The following is a 25288-nucleotide window of genomic DNA, read 5'->3' on the forward strand; positions in this document are numbered from 1 at the left end:
ACCCATAGCTCTAAGAAGCGGGAAAAGCCTGGTGAGAAACAGTGAAAAATCAGCATCTCATAGGCAAGACAATACTTCTAAAGGTCTTGTCAACTTTTGATAAAGTCTTTGACAAAGTCTGACCAATAAATGTCAGTCTGAGACAATGTCTGCACATCCGATCCCCAGGGCTGGTTCGGGGAATTGATTTAACAAGGTTGACACTTAATCTCTTTCTCATGAACTTCCTGTTATTCACTCCCAAAGGAAAACAACAAAGAGAGCAGCGTCAGAGACAATGTCGTGAAAAATGCAGCAGATTTCTACAAGGGCTAAGTGTGATAAGTACAAACAAATACTCAAAGCATCCTTGAAAGGGACTCTTAGGAGACAAACATCATTATGCACTTGGTAGCCTGGTAAAAAGTAATTGCTATTGAAATCTAGAGAGAGCTAGAAAAGTCTCCAAGCAAGAACATTCAAGGCCATCAGGGGGTTGATTTATTTCTGAATTAAGGGATTTGGGTTTGAGCAATGAAGGAGATATCATGAACTCAGTAGGCCCTTCTGGCTATTGAGTTCCCCAAATAATTGCAGGCGCTCTCGCAGTAAACAAAAATTGCATTTCTGTAGGATTTATTGTCATGATGGAGAACAGTTTTAAGGAAGGGCCTCAGAGTCAGAACTCAAGTTTTGAGATAGATCCTTATTGGCTGGCACGGGAAAAGCTTTAGGCGTATCAACTGTTATTGATAACCAGGCTGCCTGTCAGAGTGAGAATATTATTTCCTTTAATACATTAATTTGTTGGCAATGGTAAATTTGAAGCCAATGGCAAACTTAAATTGTTTGCTTGCAATCCTGCCTTTATTAGATCAGAGTTTTCTAGAAGAAATTAGTAAATCATGTTGACATGGTTACAATTTATTATTTCATGTTTATACCTGGTGTTAATTTCTCAGAGCCTATGACTTTAATGAGCAAAAATGGTATTTCAAACTGGAAATTATATAACAGTAAAAAATAATAAAATCTACAGTATGATATAGAAAAAAAAGACCAGTGTAATTGAAGAGTTCTAAAATTTGCCCCATATATGATTTTAATATTACTGAAGAAACTCAAAATTCATGTCTAACAAATACAGCACACATACAATTAGTTGCAATAATCAATCCTTGCCGGGCGGTGGTGGCACACGCCTTTAATCCCAGCACTTGGGAGGCAGAGTCAGGTGGATCTTCGTGAGTTCGAGGCCAGCCTGGTCTACAAAGCCAGATCCAGGAAAGGCGCAAAGCTACACAGAGAAACCCTGTCTCAAAAAACAAACAAACAAACAAACAAACAAAAACAATCCTTTAAGTACAAAGAAAATACTACTGTACTTCTAAAATATACATTTTTATAGTGTAACTACCAAGAGCAGAATTATAAAATACTAAAAATTCAACTTGCAAACTATAAAAACTATAAACAAATCAGTTTTTAGTTAAAGACAAATATCAAAAATAATTTAAGCTACTGTGATGGCTAATTTTGATTGTCAACTTGACTATATCTAGAGTCAACTAAAACAGAAACTGTTGGGCATTCCTGTGAGGGATTTTCTTGATCAGAGTGTAAAGCAAGAAGGTCCACCCTAAGTGTGGGCAGTACCTTCCTGTGGTGGCCAGATAAAAAAGACATGGAGGGGGAAAACTTCGCTCTTTTAATAATTAACCCTCACTTTCCCTGGCAAGTTCACCTCGTTTGCTGCTAGGAGTCCTGAGACACTCCTTCACAGATATTAGAACCAACTTCTTCATGATTCCAGCATAGACTGAAGACCAGCAACTCCCCAGGGCTCTTCCAGGCCTTCAGCATCAGTTTGAGCTAATGAGACATTGGGTTTTGTGAAGTGAGCAGCTTGTGGCCTCTCCAGTGTGGGACAGCTATTGTTGGACTCTTCAGACCACATCGTGTAAGCCAATCTAATAAATCCCAACAATACATACATGTGCATGTTAGTTCTGATCCTTTACAGAACCCTTACTAATACAGATTTGGAAACAAGAGTGAGGGTAACTACTGTGCTGGATTCGATCATGTTGTTCTTTTCTGGAACACTGTGAAATGATTTTGAAGCTTGGGCCTAGAGGAGGGCTATGAATGTGCAGAGCTTAATGAACTGTTATAGGATTTTGGAAGATGGGGACAGTAAGAAACATGTCAACGATGGAGGGCTGGCTTGCAAAGTTTTAGAGGGGTGGAAATTCTCTCTTAGGGCCGTTTGTCTGATATTTTGGATTTAGGATCTGTGGCTGCAAAACCTTTGCTTTACTGGACAACGGATGCTGGTTAGCTGGGGCTGAAGAATCCGCTGTGATGACTGAGCCCAGCATTATCGAGGTGAAATCTTTGGGGGAGTATTTCCTCAGGGTCAGCACACAGAAGCTGCGATCCAGAGGGAGCCAGGGCTTCATCTCAAGCTGGTAGCTGAAGCTGGTAGTGTTGTCCACATGGTGCTGGCATTAGGAGCATGAAGGATGTGTGAGGGAATGGGTCATGAATTCTTCCTCCTCCTTGGTTCTAGAGAGCCACTGAGGCCAGGCAGCACGGGACAGTGAGAGACTCCAGGTATGAAGGAGACCCTGAGAGGTCATTATGCAAAATAATGAAAATGAATCCTGGGTTTCGGACCCAAAGATGTTACAAATATCAGATCCTTGAGACATCTGCATACTGGAGTGGAACCAGACCAAGAGAGATGCTTGTTGCATGTAGTAAAGCTGGAGGGGTGGAGCCACTTAACCCTTGCTGACACTGGACACGGCATGGCAAGATTAGGAGTCTGCCCTGCTAGGGTTTAGTTTTTCTCTGATCCAGGTTTCTACCACTATTACTTTATTACTCCCTCGTGGAATGGCATTGGATACTCTATGCCTTTGTATGATGGAAGTATGTAATTTACAGGGTGGTACAGGAAAGAAACTGCACTGAGTCTCAGTAGGCACATAGAACTTTTAAATGGTGTCATAACTGTTTAGACTATGGGACTTCTGAGGTAAGATCAATGTAATTTGAATTATAAAGTGACCCTGAGCCTTTGTGGGTAGGCGGGGGTTGGGGGGGGGGGGGAGGGGGGGCTGAGGTGTTTTGAATGACATTGTTTTCCATAGACTCAGGTATGAAAGTTTGTTTCCCTGTTGGTGGTGCTGTTTGGGGACTTTCGGGTGGAGCAGCCTTTCTAGAAGAAATGTGTCACCATGGTGAGGGGGAGGCTTTGGGAGTTCAGTGCCTTTTTCTACTTCCAGCTTGCTCTCACTGCTTCAGGCTTTTGTGAAGGTGTGATCTCGCAGCTTCTGGCTGGTGCAGCCATGATAAGCTCTTATTCCTCTCAAGTCATAAACCAAAATCAGTTCTTCCTTCTGTGAGCGGCCTTGGCCATGACGTTTGACATCACAGCAACAGAAGGGTGTAACTACCACAACAGTACTTAAGCGAACTCAGAGATTCCCCCTGCCTCTGCTTTCCGAGTGCTGGGGTTAAAGGCGTGTGCCACCACCACCCAGGCAAAAGCTGTATTTAGAAGTTGTGTTCCTTAAAGACTAGAGCTATAAGAACCAAATGATTTGTCCATTCAATTAGAAGAGGTCGAATTACAACCACAACACAAAATGAAGGAAGCAAGAAAGTAAGTGAACTGAGATACAGGTTAAACTAAAGGAAATGGGCAGAGTCTGACATTTGTTAGCGCATGCACAGTGTATCTAAGACACATAAAGGCCGCATTTGCTGAAAGCACCGTTTGGGCCTGAAGTTGTCTCTTCTGCTTGGGTCATATTCCTGCTGAAGTACTGCACAGAAGAAGTGTTAAGTTCTTCAGATGTGCCAGTCTGAGCCGGGCAGCGGTGGTACACTCCTTTAATCTCAGCTCTCAGGAGGCAGAGCCAAGCCGATCTCTAAGAGTTCAAGGCCAGCCAGGTCTACAGAGTGAGTTCTGTGACAGGCACCAAAGCTACACAGAAGAAAATGTGCCAGTCTAAAAACTGGCAGTGATATTGATCAGTCTTAAATATAGCTAACCTCTCATTCCTTTTCAATCATCAAAATACCAATACTTTCAAGATCCCCAAACAGTGAATCCTACAGTCCAGTTTGCTCAATGCTCAGGGGTGGGAACAAACACTGACCCCACATGGGAACCATTACCCCACAGAAGAAATCAGGGGAGCCCTTAGCCTTAGGTAGGTGCAATCTGGACAGGAACCAGTGCAAACTGAAGTGACTTCTCAAGCAGTAATGATTTTCTCCTTGTCAGCAGACCCTCCAAGCAGAAATCAACCAAATAATAAGGAGCACACACCAGCTTGATTAAAATTGCTCCTTTGTACTTCTTGTCCCAGGCTTTGCTTTGCCTCCTGTGTAGGCTTGAAATTCTTGTCGGTTTCCCAGCATAGGGCCTACAGTCTTCCCAATGTAGCTACACCGACAATTCCTTTCTTTTTTGGTTTTTCGAGACAGGGTTTCTCTGTGTAGCTTTGCGCCTTTCTTGGATCTTGCTTGGTAGCCCAGGCTGGCCTCGAACTCACAGAGATCCGCCTGCCTCTGCCTCCCGAGTGCTGGGATTAAAGGCGTGCACCACCACCGCCTGGTTTACCTCTTGACTCTGATGGACTCTCAAGGTGGCAGGTGATAGAACCTGGCCCCGAGGAGGCTAGCAAACTCTGATAAGATGCAGACATAGACGTTATTTGCCATCAAACATGATCCTCAAAAAAAGATTAGAAACCCAATAGCTCCACCAAATTGGAAGTATTATCCAACTGTTAGCCAGTTCTCTCATCTCACTTTCTACTAACAGAGTAGTACTTTCTGGAAAACAAAACAAATAGTAAAATCCCCCCCTCCCCCCACTCCTCACACCTTCCTTTAGAAGCACATTTAAAATACCAGTAGCCTTGGATCTTAAAAGACCCTGGAGGAAGTCACTGATAGGAAAAAAATTCAAAACAACAAGAAAAGTAAAAAAAGATCTTTTAAACTTCAAAATATGTGAATGATTCATATAATTTTTTAAGTTGGGAAAATATCCTTAGAAACTCTTTTGTTTTACTTTCTAAAACTTGGTATTCTTTTAAAATGTATGCTGTTAAATAATGTTGCTGCTGCTACTGCTGCTTTTAATCCCTAGTCCTCACGCATGATGGGTAAGCATTCTAACACTGGGTTCTATTGCCAGCCTTACTTTATTGTTTTTAAGACCACTGATATTTCTTTTATTTAAACACTTTTTGCTAGAATTTCATTTACATCAAAGAGAAATAGCAGTAGGAAGATAGCTATATTTAAGTGGGAAAAGTATGTGCTAAGGATTTAAAAAAAAAATCTTGTCACTAATACATTTTGATACATGTTGAGTTTGTTGATGTTATGGTGTTCATACCATGCTACACCCTGAGGCTGTTGGAAATGTGTGAACTTCTCAATGTGGGTTGCCTCTAGGAGGCATTCTGACATCCAAGCCTTTTCCCAGAATTTGGTAAATTCTGGTAGTGTGCCAAGCATCTGTTTTTACAGCCACCCTTTGTGATTCCAGATGCAATAAAAATTGAGGATCACTGCTCTAGGACAAGATTACACGAACACTCTATTTCTTCTTGAGTCACAATCCAGCCTGTCCTTAGCTTTTCTTTTCCTATAATTTTAATAAGACGTGAAGATACATGCGACAGGTTCTTTAAATACACGTACACCAGGACCGCTGAAAGAGGGGAATATATGTCGACAATGTCAAGATCCCAAGTTATCTCAACACATTGTAATGGGCTGACTGTGGCAAGGTAGAACTTCCTCATGTTAAATAACAAAGCCCAAATTAGGGCACAGGAAGGCAACCCTGCCCCACATGCAGAACACTGCAGACATGACCAAATTGCAGTACACACACAGATTTCTCAAGAAATCTGGTCAACTTTAAGTGTCCATTGCATCAAGAGTTGGTTTTGGCTGCCAGAAAATAAACTTGGTCCAAGGCTATGTCAACAAATGCTTTCTCTCCGGACGAGGAAGACCCTTTTCTTGCACGCTGCACTGGAGTATGTTAAGTATGGAGCCATGTTCTGAACAGCATGCTTTCTGAACATAAACTTAGCATGAAGGATGAGGGTAACTGGAGCTGTCGGGTTTTAAAATCTTTCACTGGTAGGAAAAGTTAGTCCTGGGAGAATGTGACAGAAATTTCCAAAATATTCGAGGATCGTACATGTGGAACTTAGGTGAGATGAAGTGTGCAAAATGCCAAAGTCAAAAGCAATGGATAGATAGATGGGAGGAAATGACGACAGCGTTCAATAAAGGGGATGTGAAGAGCCATAATGTGCAGTGTTCCCTGTTTGCTATTTAAGTGTTTGTGTAAATGTTGGGTAAGGAGACCTCCATATCTTAGGATTCCAATCACAAGGACACGTCTTTCCTCAATCTATAATTTTATGAATTTTGTACATTATTAGTATACTTAATATAGTGTTTTTTTTTTTTTTAAATAAATAAGATCCTTTATGTTTTGCACACTGTTGAAACTGCTTAACTGGAACTTCCGCAATCTGCTCACCAGTCCCAAGGAGGAAAGCTGCTGATGTCTCTCAACACAACGAAGTCCTGGGTGTTTTCCCAAAGACAAAGTGCATCACAGCAGATTGCTCTTTCAGCATATAAATTGACCATCCTTACTGTCTTTCTCTTGTAAACTGGAGGTAGGTCTTGCGGAAACTTTTGGGGTGTGTCTCTTTCAGTGTCCTTGAAGACTCTGGGCTCATCCCTCCATCTGCTGGAAGTGCAGATCTTCCTGAGGAGCACTAACCTAGCATCTATCTCAACAGACTGCCCAGTATTCTGAGATGTCCTGCAGTCTTACTTCAAGGGACACAGAAAACAGTGGAGGTGGTGGCGGTGAGGAAACTTCTTATCCCATGGCTCCAAAGGTCTCTGCCATAATGATGACTTTTTCTGGGAGGATGTTTAGAACTCTCAGGCTGATTCCAAGCTTCACGGCGGGGGGGGGGGGGGGGGGGGGGGAGGGTCCGCTCTAAGGACAAAGAATGCATGGAGTTAAGACTTGACCTTAAGGGGCTGCCAGGGCCAAAAGCATGCATCTCCTCCTACCCACTGTACCTTCTTCCCCCCCCACCCCAACCCCCTTCCCCTCAAAAACAAAAACAAAAAAACTACTACCCCTGTCTTTTTATCAGTTGAGCTCAGTCATGTGGCCCCTAAAACTGGTCCTGAGGACAGAGCTGCAGTCCCCAGACTTAACTTGAGCCTCTGGTCGCTCCCCCCCCCCTCCCCCACCCCACGCCCCGCACGAGCCGAGTCCAGGGAGAAGGGGAGAGAAAGGGAAAGCAAAGGAGAGGATGGAGGTGGGGCTGGGGAGGAAAGCGTGGGGCTGGAGGGAGCGGGGAGCTTCCGAGGGAAAGAGAGGGGAGGGAGGGCAGACGGGGCTCGGCACGCTCCCTCCCTCGGCCGCTTTCTCTCACATAAGCGCAGGCAGAGGGCGCATCAGTCATGCCCTGCCCCTGCGCCCGCCGCCGCCGCCACCACCACCACCTCCACCACCACCACCACCACCGCTCGGCCCCGCGCGCGCAGGAGGCTCGAGCGCCCGGGAGCTCGCCGGCCTCGCCGCCGCCGGGCGCCCCGCCGCCCTCCTCCCGCCCCCCGGCTCCGCCGCCGCCGCCGCCACCGCCTCTCCCGCGGCTCCCGCGGCCCGGCTCCTTTCACTTCGGGCGAGGGGAGGGAGGAGGGGGACGTGGGACCCGCGGGCTCCTCGGGACGGAGTGGACCATCTCGGGGTGATTGGGCTCCACCAACCCTCCCAATCCACCAGCACCAGCACCACCAGCACCAGCACCCCTCCCTCCTCTTCTTTGCAAAACGCCAAAACAAAACCCGCGATCGGCGGAGCCGGCCCCCCGGCGCCCTCGCTTCACCTCGCGGGCCGCCACCGAGGGCAGCTCGGATGTCCGGTTTCCTGTGAGGCTCGTACCTGACACCCGGAGCCTCACCCCGGCTCGGGGCTGCCATATCCGCGGGCCAAAGTTGGGAGCTGCGGAGCCCCCGGGAATCGGCTCGCCCAAGGCGGGGGTCTCCCCGAAGGAAACCGCGGGACTGGGACGAGGACGGGAGCCCAGGCTCCGCGCGCCCTCCAGCCTGCGCCTGCCATCGGACCGGCCTCCCCCGCTCCCGGTCCTTCCACCATGCACTTGCTGGGCTTCTTGTCTCTGGCGTGTTCCCTGCTCGCCGCTGCGCTGATCCCGGGTCCCCGCGAGGCGCCCGCCACCGCCGCCGCCTTCCAGTCGGGACTGGGCTTCTCGGAAGCGGAGCCCGACGGGGGCGAGGTCAAGGTAGGTGCGCGGACCCTGGCGGGCTGGGTTGAGGATCCCCGCAGCGCCCAGCCCTGGACTGTGGGGCTTGCCTTTGCTGGGTGTACAGAGAACCTGCACTGGAGAGTGTGTGCATAATTATTTATTTAACCTTTGGATCCAAAGTTAGAGATTGGTGCACGCTTCCTTGGAGCAAAGTTTTTCTTCTTTTTTTTTTTTTTTCCACCCTAGTGGAAAGCTGTTACTAGAAAGGAAATCAACTTAGAGGAGGGAAGGGCCCAAAGGTGTCCGGCGCCGCAGATGGAGCATTCTCCTTCAGAGTGGTCTCCCAGAGCCAACAGGGGAGCTTGCACCCTGCCCTGGTGGCGTGGCTCCAGAGAGAATTTCATTGCTGTAGGGAAACGTTCTTCTCTTTCCCTGGCTGGCTCTTTGAACTCCAAAGAGCTTCTGGGGAGTGTGACTAGACAACTTAGGTTTCCGTTCTTGGAGTGGTTCGAGCAGGAGCCCCGGGCTCTGGGAACTAGTTTGGAAAAAGTGGAAGTGAATTTAGTGCCTGGGCTGGAGGGTTTTAGATTTTTAGGATTAACTTGAACTTGCTCAAATCTCAGATATAACAGAGACTGGAAGCTTTTAAATCGTAGTCACGAGAGTCTCTTTTCCAACTTTATCAACTGCGTTTCTAAACTCTGGCTATGAGATAGCAAAAACTGAAGAGTCAATGTGTTTGTTTTATTTTGTGTGTAAGTTAAAAAAACAAAACAAAACATGTTAAGGTGCTTTTGAAGACATTCGGATTCTCAAAAGAAGCCATCTATCTTGTTCTTGTGTACGTCTCACTGGAACCTTCTAAAGGATATTTATAAATCTTAAAAGTTTGGAACGCCTGAAAAAGTTTTGTAGTTAGCGCACTGAAGGCCCCCTGGCTGGAACCAGGCTGAAGTGGTTTACTGTATTTAGCCTGCTAGTGGGGGAAAAAGCAAGGGGTGTGTTCCTCTCAACTTTCAGTTGACTCCACTGGGGAACACAAACTGAATGTACAGAGATTAAATCACCTTCCCTGGGTTTCCTCTGAGATACACTTTCATACGGACAAGACTAGTTTCTAGAATACCAAACAACCACTGTGTTCACATTTGGGAAAAATAAAGACACCAGAATTTGTAGTTTGTAACTTTCGGCGTAAACATGTCACTGTAACTCTAGTGACGAGAAAAATCATTGTCCCTAAATGCCACAAAAATAAAGCTCTGAACCCAGTTATACTTTTTGTAATTGGAGCCCTTCAGGTTTGCCAGACCTGTTCCCTTTCTGACTCTTCAAATTCAAAGTGATGTAGGTATGACTTACTCAGACACCATTCCCATTGCCTATAACTGGCTCTGATTTACAGTAGGGAAGTGGGAAGCATTGGGTAAAACAAGAAACATTCTTTGATAAGCCAATAGCTTACACAATAGTCAGTTACCACAGAGTCAGTCCTGAATCATTGTACCGGAACATGAATGTGTGTGCGTGTGTGCATGCGTGCGTGTGCGTGTGCGTGTGTGTATCTGACCCCTCAGGTGTGTGTTGCAGCAAGCTAGATACTTGCAGGATAAAAAAAAAAAAAGTTTCTTCATTTTTAATTTCCAAGGCTATTGTCATTAAATTTCTCTTTTTCTGTAGAAATCTACATATTTTGTTCGGAAAAAGTCTCTTTACATAGTTAACCATCTTTTAAATTCTGTGTGTTGAACAAAAACTGATATTTGGTATGCGATACTTTTTTTTTTTATCAGTGGGAGGAAACTTTATTTGTATCTTTGAGTTTCATGGGCAGTTTACTTTGGCAGTACTCAACTGTTCTCTGGTGGGTGAAGAGGGCCGTGACAGCCTGTTTTACTGATGCCTCCAGTGAAACTGCTGTGTCCTTGCTGTGAAACTTGCTCATAGTGACCCAGACACTGGGGTGAAGACTCCATGTCTCTCCCTAGTGGCCTTTCAAAGCACCTCAGTTCACTTCAAGCAAAGGAGAAGCAGAGGGAAACTAGTTATAAGTTTCCTAAAACCTCAAGAAGGCATTTCACAAGATACAAACAAGATGTCCATTATGCATTATTAGTAACTCGTACAAAGTTTTGTTCATCAATAGACAGACACCCATGTTGCTTTTTTAAATTCACAAATATAGAAAAGCCAATAAGCTATGAGAAAGCTTGCACCCACGGTCATGCAGATAGTTGGAAGTGAATTTAGTAGGTTCCCTTTTCTGGTTTTTTTTTTTTTTTCATGGTTGTATGATTTAATGAAAAGTTCTAAAATATTTTTTGAACGGTGTTAATGCAAACAGGCCACTGTCAGAAAACTAAAGCAGCTGGATACTGTGGACATCAATAGAAACATTCCAAACTTGTTATCAAACTAATGAATATTGCTGAGCTCAGAAAAGCACCTGATTGCTGTAGCTAATAATTTGCAGTCTGACTCTGAGTAAAGCACACTCTGGTGAGTTGGAATTGAAGAACTTGGTTCTAAGAAAGACATTGGTTTATGACAAAAAGTAAATCAGAAGGAAGACTTACCTCATACAAATTACAGTTATCAAACTTTTTCCTTTTATTGAAAATATATTCTTTTCTCACCATAACATATGTGGATTACAACCCCCCTCCCCCCAATACCTGCCATTTCCATTTTCTGTCTTTCATTAAAAAACGAAAAGGCTTCTATGGGATGATAGTAAAATGAAATATAATGAGATGAAACAAAAGTGAACTCATCAGAATTGGAAAAAAAAAAAAAACCAGAAAGAGCCCAAGGAAAGGCACAAAAAAGAGATAAATTCAAAAAGAAAGAAAAAGAAAAAGAGAAAGGACATTATGAGACAAGGAGCCTCCAAAGATGCTGTTGAGTATGCTTTCTGTTAGCCATGTACTGCTGGGCATGCAGCAGCCTACCCTTAACAGTAGTTTGTTCCTTCTGGGTTAGGGATGGGGCCATGTGTCCATTTCTTCTTTCAGCTCTAGGACCCCATCTGTTGCAGGCCCAGCAGGCCCTGCCATACTGCCTCAGTCTTGGAGTTCATAAATGTTTTGATCATGTTGATTTGGAGGCCCTTCATTCATTGGTGTCCTCCATTCTCTCTGGCTCAGGCACTCTTTCTGCCTCTTCTGCAGGGTTCCCTGAACCCTGAGGGGAGGAATTTGATGGTGACTCCCATTTATGGCTGAGTGTTCCAAGACTTCTCATTCTCTGGATAAAGTCTGGCTGTAGGTCTTTGTATTTCTTCCAATCTGCTGCAGAAAGAAGGTTCTCTGATAGTAGCTGAGCAAGTCACTGATCATATTTTTAAATACATTTTAAACTCTTTAAATATAATATTTTAATTTTTTCTTTGACAATTTTATTTATGTATACAGTGTATTTTGCTCATATCCATCCTCTGCTCTGCCCTTCCAGAGCCCCCCATTCCCCAAATTTCGTGTTTTCTTAATTTTCTCTTGAAAAAAGGTATGCAAACATGTAAGTCTTCACATAGTTTGGTTTACCATAGGCCAGGTTTTCTTTATCCTTTTTTTAAATAAGTCTGTATACTTCTGTGTGTTTTAGTTTGCTATTTATGCTGTCAATTAAATGCATGGCAGTGTTCTTCAACGTGCCATATGTGTGCCTGCACCAGAAGTCCCTAGAGGTCATTGTTTTCTCTTTTAACCTGATAGCAAGCAAATCTCTGGGCTTTGGTTAGGTGTACACATTTGAAATAATATCCCAAGTCATTTCTATTCACAATAAAAGTATTAGGTGCTACATATGAATGACTAAGTTCATTAGTTTTTATCATAGTCATCGTGTAATTGTTCAGTTTGTGAAATAATATGTCAGGCAGAGATCATCTTGAAAGACATGGCAGTTTCTTTTAAGTTGTTTACAATAGAGTTGAAAAAGTCAAGATGCATTTTTATCTTTCATTATGAAATTGAAATTATAAAATTTTTATCTATTATGAAATTTATTTATTATTATGACATCAACGTTGTGTACATCCTGATATTTGGGAGAGACTCATCCATGTGACTATTTGATCTGGGAATCTTTGATTTCTGAGAGGCGCTGTGGTTGTAATTGGGATGTGCATTTTTAATAGATTAATTCATCAACACCAGAACTATACTTGCTGTCCAGGACGGCATGGGGACTTGAGAAGGCATATAGAACACTTTGGAGCTGGTGTGTTATATAGATAACAGTGAGCTGTCCTAAGTACCAGTATGTTTAGATAGATTTCCGCTGGTTGTTTCACCAGCCAGCTGTGGGCTATGGGGGAAGGATTAGTTATGATCTTAGCAAATAATAAGCAGAATATTGACATCAGTAATAATATTAGCTAAAAGTCATAAAGACTTTTACTTAGAGGTGGTCTTATTAAGACTCTTGTTTCTCACAAACACTCAGAAATCTTCTCCTATGACCCCATTCTTGGTCTGTGTTCCGATCATAAAATAGATACATATGGATTTGTATTCAAAAGGCCCAATTCACCTTTCTTTGGATTTCACTTTTTTGTATTTCTTCTCAACTATGATTTCCTGATTGATAACCATTTGTCATGTCACACCATGAAAGCTGATTTAGGAAGCAGTCACATACTGACTTGTAGTGCTTCTTCTTTGGGTCTATAGTCTTTTTCCCCGGTCCACTGATTTGAGAAGGCTTGGGATGGTAGATTTGGGGGCTATAGCTCTGGAGTGGGGCATACAGTCACCTTGTTTGCAGCCTGGGTGTGTAGTTCAGCTGTAACCAGGTACCTAAAGACATGGGGGCTGGCATGTGGGGAATGCCAGCTCCTTGCAGTGCCAGCGCTGGTCTTGTATTAGCTGTTCCAAAGCAGTTCCTTAAGCATTGTGAGTAAAAGGGAATAATAATGGTCCTTGCCACCCTGAGAAACTTGTATATCCTTTGCCTTGCTGTCCTCTCATAATCTGATGTCATTTTGATTTTCACTTCATCTCCATAGATGGCTGCCATGTTATATTAAGCATGATAAATATAAGACACAAAACACTGAACCAGCAGTAATAGCCACCTTCAGTCTTGGGGTATAGGGTGTTGTTGATGTGTACATGTGAGGGTGCTGGTGTATTTGCCTGTGTGTGCCCATACCTGTGGAGGCCAGAGGTCCACCTTAGCATCCTTTTGACTCAATCTCTACTGTTTTTTGAAACGGTGTTTCTCACTGAATTCGGAGCTGATCCGTTTGGCTCGGGTGTTTGTCTCAGTGTCCAGACTCCACTCACAACTCTGTTGTGCCTGGATTAGTATGTGGGTACTCTGGTTCAAAACCAGACCCTTATGCCTGTACCACTGGCACTTTTCCAAAGCCATCTCCTCTCTCAAGAATAGTCTTTTGTTGTTTTGTTTTTCCTTTTTCTTAAAAAAAAAAAAAAAAAAGTGAACCTTAGAAACACTGACCTAAAATCAGTGCTCACGCTCTTATCTCCTTTCAGAATCTCCAGCTCTTTTGCTCATTACATCAGTGTGCAAGAAGGCAGAGGAAAACGTTATAGCCTTTAGGGCCAACTAGCGACATTTACCTATGAATGAGCAGGAACTTTCGCTGGCCTTTACCATTGGCCACACTATTGACTAAAACTAGATCCTAGATGGCCAATATTCATCTGTCTGCCTGCCTTTCTGTCTGTCTGTCTGCTTGCCTGTCTGTCTGTCTGTCTATCTGGGTCAGGGTTTCATGTAGCCTAGGTTGTTCAGGAACTCTATGCATTCTGGGATGACAATGCACTCTCTTTTACCTCTTGAGTGATGGGATTACAGGATTTTGCTATAATGCCTGGTACAAAAATGCCCTGGTTTATGGAAATATTGAAAGAACAACTGCTTAGCCAGGGCCTTTGCAAGAGTTTCTAATAGATTTTTCTAAGTTTACAATGTGATTTTGTTGGGGAGGGGGAGGCTTTTCATGTCTAAGAAGCCTTCACGAATCAGAGGGTTCAGAAAGAACAAATGGTGCCAGACAAGAGGCACACCCCTTCTCCAACCACTGGGCATATGCTCTGTCAGCTTTCAAAGACTGCATTACTGTATTCCTGTTATTAGCTGAGCTGACCTTTTGCTACACAGCTGCAGGTTCATATTATGTAAATTGGGAGTTAAGGTGTCATTGATGCTTTTCAAGTGAGAAAAAATTGGATGTGACTTTGAATAACAAGGGATGCTAATGAGTTTGGTCTATATTTAAGTTTAGGCTTGTAATTGTTTCTTCTGCGATGTTAATGTTCAGTTCCTATGGCTCATCTAGGATTTGTTTCAGAGTTTGTAGTTTATGAAAATAAAGACTATGCTGAATTAGTTGGTTTTATTGAGCATTAATGGCAAAGTGTGTCTTAGAATATTTTTTTGTATGATGAAGTCTCACTGTTTCCTTGTACTGACACTGCCCTGGTAGCTTCGAAAGATGGGTTTGTGTCATCTACAGGTTTTAAGTAGACTTTGTATTTGGTATTTATTTTACCTTATATCTTGATTTCCAAGTGGCCTTTTTCCTTTCACATAAAGTACATGGTCTTACATGGTGAAGGCTGGATCCACACTTGCTTTTTTCTCTGCCTGCAGAACCCTTGTGCCTTGCTTTGAGCTTCTAAGAACAGTGCCTAGAAGTCATCATCATTGTTCACAGCTTGTTGCAGGCACATGACAGCCCAGAGCAGAACCGCTTGGACAGAGATTTAAGCAATGGAGAGGGATGTGGGCTCTGTGATACTTCCTGAATCCTTATCCTGTCTCTCCATGTTCACACCCGCCAGTGCCTTGTACCTCTAAAGGACAGCACAGGTTAGCTTCTTCACAAGAAAGGTGAAGCGAACAACATGATATCACACTCTATCACTGAGGCTTAAAAAGTAGATAGATAAGTAATGAATGATAGTAGGATTACACTATGACAGGCATGTTGTTAGCTTTCTATAGTGTAATGGTTTGCCTTCATGACTAAGGGGAAAAAGTCAAAGCAGAGATTATGTCGTGGGCATATGGAGTAACTCCGATTATCCAGGACATTAAAAATAAATTTATTGCATATAATGTATTATCAGTTATCCTAATTTCTAAGCGATTATGTATGTAGACTGTTAATTGTTCAGACTAAAGCCACACATGTAGTGCTCATAACATGTTTTCACCTGTGGCTGGGTGCCTAGGTTTTTGTCTGTCCTTGAAAGTGACATCCCTGGCCTTTTAGAAAAATAGTTAAACATTTTAATATACTTTATTATTTTTTTAACTACTCAATCCCCATGTATTTGTTTACTAGTTGTTTTGTCCATTCTTCTCTCCTATTTTACATCCTGACCACAGTTTCCCCTCCCCCCCCATCTCCTCCCCACCCCCTTCTCTCTCCCCCAGATCCCCTTGTCTTCCAGTTCCCTTCAGAAAAGAGCAGGCCTCCCAGGGATATCAACTAAACCTGGCATATCAAGTTACAATGAGACTAGGCACATCCCCACATATCAAGGCTGAATGAGGCAACTCAGTAGGAGGAAAAGGGTCCTCAAAAGAGACAAAAGTGTCAGAGACAGCTCCTGCTTTCACTGATAGGATTCCCACAAGAACACCGGGATACACAACCATAACGTATATGCAGTGGACGCAGGCTAGACCATGACCCTCAAGAACAAAACAAGCCTAAACAACAGTCTAACAGAATATGCTAAATTATAAATATGCTACTATGGCACTTCAATGTGTGAACCTCTAAAAGAAATCTCAACAAAATTATTGTGTATGTTGACAAATGTGTGAATCTAAAATTGTTAGTGTGTAATGCCTCAAATAGTAAAATGCATTTTCACTGAAGAAAGCATGAAGAAAACTCAATGAAAGTTGCATGCAGCAGTTGCATGCAGCAGTTGCATGCAGCAGTGAAACTTGTGTGCCTTTGCTCAGAAGAGTGAGTTCGCATTGCTCTTTTGGGATTGTCTTCGTGACTGGCAGCTGGAACAGGCTGTCCCTTGCTTGCTGTCCATTAGATGAGTCATGGAAGCTACACTTCTTAGAGGAGTCTGGTTCGCCTGGGTGCTTTAAATGTCCTTATTCTCCCAGAGCTGGTTTCCCTTGATCGTTCCATCAGGGCATCAGTCAATACTATGAACTGTATGATTCCCTTGTGTCCAATACGGTGTGTTCCTGGGCCTTGAGTGGTCAGAAGAAAAAGGAATTTAAAACAAAAGACATCAATTGGTTATCCCATGCCAAATGATTGGCCATGAAAGCATGCATACAAGTAACATACAGACTAAGCAGGTCATATTAATTTATTTAGAAATATATATGTAGATGTATACACATATGTATGTAACAGCAATTAAAGAAAAGGAGGCCAGAAAAATAAGGGGAATATACAATCCTATGCTCTAAATATCTTCTAGAACCTAGTCATTTTTTTAGGATCCCAGTATCGATGTTCATTGGAGTATTTTAGGGTTTTGAATCAGATATCAATACTTCTGAACAGAACACAGTAGTGACTTAGCATATAAATGAATACACACATAGACAATACATTGTGCATACATGCATCTACATACATACTGGTATCATCTTTTTAAAAATCTTATTTTGAATTTTGATTTAAAGATTAGAATTTCATCTAAGCACACAAATAAGCACTTATGTGGAAGTTTCACAGCATTCAGATTTAGATTTTGACATGAAATAATTTCTTGTGGTGACTTCTTTCATTTATATAGTGTTTTTCTTTCCTTAAACACAGCTGCACTTTTCTTTATTTGCTTTTATTTTGGTCTTTTGGTCAAAATCACGATTGAAATAACTACTGATTTAATATTCTGTTACATGCAGAGAACATTTTCACGCAACTGATAACATTTTTGAGTCTAGCTTGCTAAAATACTAGAAAAGGTAGAAAACAAAACAAAATAAAGGAGAGCGAAAGTGTGCATTTGTGTGTGCTGTGCAGGGACCAACAGCATATCTCCCTCCTGGGAATCAAGGCATACAGGAAGCTACTTCTTTGCTTCCTCAAACAAACAGGTGAAATGTTTACAACTTTTTCAGAAATGGTAAACATAGTTACCTTACTTTCAAAGGTGTGTTGGGGGCAGCCTGATCTGTAGCTTTTCACCAAGAAAATGGGTCCTTTTCCCATCTTTCTGTTGATGCGTCAGTCAGGTCCATCCCCACTATATGCTACCACCACCACCACCACCACCACCACCACCACCACCACCACCACCACCACCCTGTTCCCTGCCGCCTTTGGACCAAAACAAGAGTAGACACATTTGGCAAATTAAATCAGATTGGAATCTTAAATAAAATGTCTCGATTTTCTTCTGACTTGAGTGGCCACACAGCTGCCCTGTGTCCTATAATTGAATTCCTATGTAAAATGTGTTGATATTTCCGCTCACTCAAAAAGTTTCTTGCAAGTACCCTGTTACTATCAAGGACCAGATGTGGGTCTGTTTGAAACCACCATGGTTTACTTTACTACAGTATCATTGCCTAGATGGAATATTCTTAATTCTTTTTTCTTTGCTTGTGTCTGTTGTGTGTATTTAGTGACTTTATTCTTTTGGAAGCCCTCTTCCAAGTTTCTGTTTTGAAAATGGAATACTTACTTAGATTCATGTTTGCTTATGGGTCGTGACATTAATGACATCATAGGAAAACAAACTAATCCTTTTGTTTTGGAGCCAAATTTTAGTTTTCAGAGGAGAGTGTGATTCATTGTTTGTTATCCTTGAGTCTCCTGACTTTCTTTAATTTTTTTTTTTAATGTTTATCCATGCCAAATTCAAATATTGGGCTTAAATTATTTGTAAGTCATGACAATCACACTTGAGACTAGGGTGTCTGAAGCTGCTTTAGATACACACATTAAGTGAATAACCAAGTCATAGATTTTAATGTAAGATTTTTTTTCCCTCTCAACATTGCTACTAATGATACCTGATGTGGTGGAGATGAATTCTAATTTAGAAAAATACAGGTTTGTGATGTACCTTCATGAGTAGAGCAATCGTTACATCACTGATTTATGGTGAAACGTGACAGTGAACTAGTAACAAGAAATTTACTGATGTATGACTGCTCAGTTCCGAGCTCATATGACTGTTCAAGCTCTTTGTTACTCTTCTGTTGCTATGATAAGCTCCATGACCAAGGCAACTTATAAAAGAAGGCATTTAATTTGGCTTATCGTTTCAAAGATTAGAATCCATGATGACTGATAGAGTAAAGGAATGTTTGAGACCTCACATCTTGATCCACAACCACTAGGCAGAGAGAGACATGGGCAATGGCAGGAGTCTTTTGAATCCTGAAAGCCTACCCTACTAGCACACCACCTCCAACAAGGCCATACCTCATAATTCTTCCCAAAGAGTTCCACCAACTAGGGACCAAATATTCAAATATATGAGTCAATGGAGGCCATTCAAACCACCAAAACAGTCATAAAGAAGGGGTGATGTTTCTGTGGCTGCCAAATTTTATGCTGAAGTGACTCTGTTTTGATCTGTGTGCCCTTCTTTCTTCTTTCCTTCCATCGTTTCTACCTCTATACTTACAGGTTGGTTGCCAGCCTGTAGTGGATGCTGTTGGGAAGTGGTGAAACCTTCAGGATTTGGGAGGTCTAATGAAAGTGAATTAAGTTAGGTTAATAAGGCAATGTTAGCATCACCACCCCCACTCTGCCCCGTCTTCCAGCTCTCCATGAGGTTAGAACTCTATACCACCCACCATGATATTCTATTTTTACCACACACCAAAATGACATGGTCATGTGCTAAAACCTGAAAGCCATGAGTCCAAATAAATCTTTTATGTATGACGTGTTGAGTATTTTGTCATTGTGCAGAAGGCAGACTCACACAAGACATGCTTCAAAAGCTCCTCAGTTCTACTTTAGCTGACAACCTCTGAAATTCAAGTTTGGTTCTCTTGCGCCACTTTTATTATAATTGAAGCTACTCTTGATAGAGATTTTACTACAACACTGTGAAATGTTTGTACTCTGCTGAGTATATGCCTGATGTGCCTCAGGTAATAGCTATACTTCTTGTGGGGTTGGATAGCTTCCTCTTTATAGGATTGTCTCAGACCAATAAAAATTTAAATTAAGCAAATAAATAACTTAATTTCCAATGTGAGTTGAAATACCTTACCAACTAAAGTTTTTTATGCACGCAAGTTAAATTTTTGATATTGAGATGAACTATGCATTTTATTGTATCTGTTGTGTATTGTGTATAAAAAGTAGATTTTTGCTTAGTGAATGGAATAGGTGAGTTTTAATAGATAGCTCAGTAAAATGCCAAGTGCTTAGTTGTCATTAGTCTCAATTTTAATGAGTTCCACATAAACGAGTACATGGTCAAAAACATTTAATTCTTTAATAAAAGATCATCAAGATTTCTTAAGTGTGGATTTTAACATAGTGACTATGGATTTCATTCCAAATCAGTGGCTTACCTGTGACTAAATAGTCTTATCTTAGAACATTGAAGTTCTGTTTTCTGTAAAAGTTTAAGTTCAGTCTTTACAGAAGTGTTTGTCCGAGTCTGAGACACTATCACACACACACACACACACACACACACACACAAATATATATATTTGAGACCAGGTTTCTCTATGTAATAGCCTTGGTTGTTCTGGAACTCACCAGGCTAGCCTTGAACTCACAGAGATCCACCTACTTCTGCCTCTCAAAGTGCTGGGACTAAAGGCGTGTGACATCACACCCAAGATCTACTGTCATTTTAATTGATTTTTTTTTCCCATGAGGACTTTGTTACACTCTAGGTCCTGTGTTTTTCTGTTGATAGTAAGTTGTCCTTTTCTATGTGAAATAGGGAAAAAATATGTTATAATGCCAGGATAATTGTATGAAGGTTAAAATGAGTTTTGCTTTAGAGCCTATTGTTTGACCATAAAATAAAGTATTGCATTGGACAATATGCTCTTTGATATTCACCAATGATATAGTAACTGTTTTAAATTTAAATATTAGGCACACAGAAGGAAGTTTTCTTGTAGTACATTCCAACACTGCTTTTTCCATTACATTTAATTCTAGCATACTATTTTTCAGTTGAATATTTAAGTAGGTTTCAAATTACTTTAAGAAAGTCGAAAGAGGGAGGGGGATATTGCAGGTGTACACATACCACAGTTTATGTGTGGAGGTTAGGAGACAATTCTTGGGGGTCAGTTCTCGGCTCCCAACCTTGCTGAGGCAGGCTTTAGTCTTCTTTCTGCTGTTCAGTATACTACAGACTAGCAGGGTGGTGAGCTTCAAGCCAGTTCTCCCGTGTCTACTTTCCATATCACCAAACACTAGAGTTCTGGAGTTATAGATGCAAGTCACCCCATTACCCTATCAAGTGCTTTTGTTTGTTTGGTTTGTTTTTTAATGTGGCTTCTTGGGATTATACTCAGTCATGACATTTATTTACAGTGTGGTGGTTTAATGAGAATGGCCCCCACAGGCTCACATATTTGAATGCTTGGTCTTTAGTTTGGGGAACTGTTTGAGAAGGATTAGGAGGTGTGGCCTTGTTGAAGGAAATGTGTTACTATGCTTTGAGGTTTCAAAAGCCTGTGCCATTCCTAGTTAGTGTTTCTCCCTTTCTCTGCCTCTTGCTGTGGATCAGATGTAAGCCTTCTGCTCTAGCTCTACACTTGCCTGCCTGCTAACATGCTCCCTGCCATGATGGTTACAGACTCACCCTCTGAAACTGTAAGCAAACTGTGAGCTGTCTTCTATAAGTTGATTTGCTCATTACGTCTCTTTACAGCAAATGAAAAGTAACTAAAACACAGTGTAAGTGCTCTTACCTGCCAGCTGCTTTCCTGTCTTCAAATTGCCTTTTCTAATTACAGAATAACTGTGTCCATCACTGCCAGGAATTTTTTTTTATTGCTTATGCACCTTCATATTACAATACATGTGTATCTTCATAAAATACATGGAAGTATATAATGAGTTTTTTTTTTTAAATCAATTTGAGTTTGAACTTAAATTCTTTTAGAAGATGGGACTTTTTGTTGTATTTTCATCACTAATTATACACCTTCCTATTATTTTGGCTTGGAGTTGATACCTTTTTTGAGGGTGGATTTGATTTTATTGTAATGTTAGCTGGTCTCACGACTTGAAATGTTTATTACATGTATAATAACTATAAGTATAGGACTATGTCTTATAAAATATGCACAAATAGTATAAAGAAGTAGACATTTTCAACTCTGTGACACACTGTGGGGGAAGGCATCAGTCTATGATTGAATTTTGCCAATTTGGATTTCTGGCTGGTTATTGGAAAAATGGTTTATTTAAGACATATTAAGAATCACTTTGTTTCAAATAGCATTCTTTTCTAGAGGAGGGTTCTACTTCCTTATATGTTCTTTTCCTATGTATGTTTTTTTTTACATTTATTTTTATTTTATTTTAGTTTTTCTTTGTGTGTGTATCTCATATTTAATCTTGTTTCCTACTGAGGCCAAAAGAGTGTTCATATTCCCTGGGACTGGGATTTCAGACAATTGGGCCCACGTGCAATAGCAGCCAGTGCCTGAGCAAGCCCTAGAAATATGTTTTTCTTTCCCTTTGGCAAATAGCAATATAAATTCATTGAAACACAGTCGAGTCATAGAAGCTTCCAAACAATGCTACCTACAAGGATTCTGTATTTGTTACAGCTAGACCATCATCATGGCAAGTAATACTATCCTCTTGTTCTGTTTGTTACTATTTTATATTTATATTTGTTTTGATTAAGATACAACATATTTGTTACTGTAATTGTAAGTAAAATAAAGCTTTATTTAAAAGTTATCATAAGTCCTTAGATTTTAGTCCTTAAAAAAAAACCAAACAATTCAATATCAGTTCAAGTAAACAAAGGAACCAGATACTTAAGTACACAGGGCCTGTGAAGTAGATACCACCCATCTACACAAGAACAGCCTTGTATTTCTGTCAGTCACTTAATAACATTTGTCAGTGGATTCAGCATGTGGTTATTGCTCTTTCTGTTCTAGTGATTAAGAATTAAAATCTGGAGGAAGCCATGTGATAAGATCTAAGGAAGCAAATTATTTCATGTACTAAAGAGTTTTAAGAGTTGAAACTATTCCCATCTGGACATGTCAAAAAATAAGTATCAAAGTAACAAATACTAGACTAAGACTAGACTAACAAGGTTATCCATAACCTAAAACACTGATGAAGAACATACACTTATAAATATTAAGAATAGGATGATACTGTACTCTTGATACAGGTGAGTTGTTCATTCTGATAGAAACAAGACACTGAAAAAAAAAAAAACCTAGAACTTGTGTAATACATTTTCCATCTTTCCCAAATTCTTGGGCTACAACATCATCATAGAAAACTGCTCTTGAGCTTAGGTCTAGACTTGGAGTGGGGAGGGGCCAGGGAGTGATGAGTCCCAGTGGATAGGTACATCTACAAAACGTTCCCACACCTAAGATACAAGGAACATTGTGGAAGAAGGGATAGAAAGATGGCAAGAGCCAGGAGATCCTGGAATTTGTTGTGAAACTGTGTCTCTTAGTAATGCCGGAAGATATACCCATAAAGTATCACCAACATAACTACCCCCAAATGAGCTGAACAAGGACTATGCTAATAGACATGCAAAACTAGACAGGGACAAGCCAGAGGCTTCAACCCTATACAAAGAATTTCAGGCAACTAAGGAAAGCTGAGAGTAGAGAAATAATCTTCCCCAGGGAAGAGCATACCAATACCAATGGTCAGTTACCCAATACTAAGTGGTCAGTCCTGAAAACATACGTAAGTAACATTACACTGATTAAGCAGCTTATATTTAGGAATATACATGTGTACATGCAAATCATGCAATAACAATTAATGCAAAAAAAAAAAAAGCCCATGTATTTGAAAGAGAACAAGGAAGGATATATGGGAGGGTTTGGAGTGAGGAAAGCGAAGGGAGAAATGTAATTATATTATGTTTTCAAAATTAAAAATAATTGTAAAAGAAGCATTTTTAGCCTGAAGATGAACCTCTGGCTAGCTCTAATTGTTTGGAAAACTTGACAGGATAGAGGGAGAGATTCTTGAAGTTTTAAGAGAGAAAAAGTTGGATGAGAAGTCTTGAAACTGACAAGGAACAATGTTGAAGAAAATGTTTTCCGAAGTTTCCTTAGGATCAATGAATAATTAAAACACCTGGGCTATTCAGAACTCCTGATTGATTGTGGGCCTCACAAACCCTGGGTGTGTCGTCTCCGTCAACATCAGATGGGATCTTAGGAAAGAATGCTAAGTGAAATGTAAAACAGCTGGGAACAGAGTTTATGACTTACAAGCTTATCACGTCTGTCAACAACAGCATGCAGATGTCACGTGAACTGTTTTAACTACAGTTCTAAAACTCAAAGAATGTCTAGAGGTGATAAAAAAGCATGTCTGGGTGACTTGCAGAGTCCTTTTCTTTGGAACTGCTTTGTCCAACATATTTCTGAATGTTTACAAACTGTTCTACAGTGATTAAGTGTTTCAGGTTAACATTATTTTTATGTAGGAAAAAAAATCAAACAATAAGTAAAATATTATATATGTTAATATAATTTTTCTAATAGTTTACTTATACACTTGGCACATTTCTTTCAATTAAATTATTTTCTAAGTCATAAACTGGAGCTGGAGAATACAGGCTAGGCAGCAATACATCTAAAATGATTCAAGATTTGAATCTTGATAAACCCCCTTTCTCCAATTTATTCATTTCTCTTTTGGGCTAAGGATTTGTTCATTTGAACTCCTAGACATGTTTCTTTCTTTTCTTTTCTTTTTCTTTTTTCCTGAGACAGGGTTTCTCTGTGTAGTTTTGGTGCCTGTCCTGGATCTCACTCTGTAGACCAGGTTTTTCTTGAAGTCACAGAGATCTGCCTGGCTCTGCTTCTCGAGTGCTGGGATTAAAGGCATGTGCCACCACCACCCGGCCTCCTGGACATGTTTCCAAAAACACTTCTGCCAGAACATTTCCCATTGGTTGCCCGTTAGACTTCCTCTGAGTCGGCAGTGTTTGTGCAGCATATTTCCTATGTTCATGCACTTTGACTGTATCAGTTATTTAAATCAGATCAGTTATCCCATTGCTTATCCTGGTCTGAAGCAGGAGCAATTGATTTTGAGGACATTCTTACTTGGCAGTCTACAGGGTACAAATCAAGTCAGATATAGGAAGCAATGTTAATTAAAACCTATTCTGGTGTTTCCCTTTAAGACATAATCTAGATCACTGAATGACATCTCTACTGAGCTTATATAGGGAAAGCAATCTTTTTTTAAAAAAAAAAAAAATTTGAGACAGCATCTTCCTATGTATCCCTGGCTCTCCTGGAACTTGCTCTGTAGAACAGGCTAGCCTCAAATCCAGAGATCTACCTTCCTCTGCCTCTACCTCACAACTGCTGGGATTCAAGGTGTGTGCCACCATGCTTGGCAAAATCTATCATCTTATTCCGATTCTTGATTGTTTGGTAAAGTTTTAGTTTCATGTTCTTTTATTTTACATGGTGTCTACACTTTGTTTACTGTGAACATTCGACAAACTCCATTAATATGGACTAATTGCCCTAACTGTACACAGTTGCAGAAGGGCTGACAGAATGTCTTTTTCTCCTTTGGTGTCTAGGCTTCTGTAGTTATTAGCTACACCACACATTCCTTTCGATGTTACTTAAAAAAACTAATGTATAAAGTTAAATTTTAAAACTATCCTTGAGTTTCATAAGTTAAAACATCCACCAGAAACTTTGATTTTGTATTCACTCTATTGAAATCATTTGCAAGGATGTAAATTAGGTGGTCCTAGAGTGTCCATTATTTAAGAAGTACATAATATGTGTAGCATAAATCTACTTTACAA

The 25288-nt window shown here is 41.0% G+C and overlaps 1 protein-coding gene across 1 annotated transcript in view; it reads left to right on the forward strand.

The window, feature by feature from the left end:
- Positions 1 to 7708: 7708 nt before the first annotated feature.
- The window catches only part of Vegfc (vascular endothelial growth factor C), a 103257-nt gene continuing 85677 nt past the window's right edge, over positions 7709 to 25288 (forward strand). Inside the window, exon 1 of the mRNA XM_036166422.1 lies at positions 7709 to 8360. Coding sequence (XP_036022315.1) covers positions 8214 to 8360 — 147 coding nt within the window. The 5' untranslated portion in view covers positions 7709 to 8213. The remainder of the gene's footprint in view (positions 8361 to 25288) is intronic.

Source organism: Onychomys torridus, chromosome 17 (genome assembly GCF_903995425.1).
Source record: "Onychomys torridus chromosome 17, mOncTor1.1, whole genome shotgun sequence".
Classification (NCBI taxonomy): Eukaryota; Metazoa; Chordata; class Mammalia; order Rodentia; family Cricetidae; genus Onychomys; species Onychomys torridus.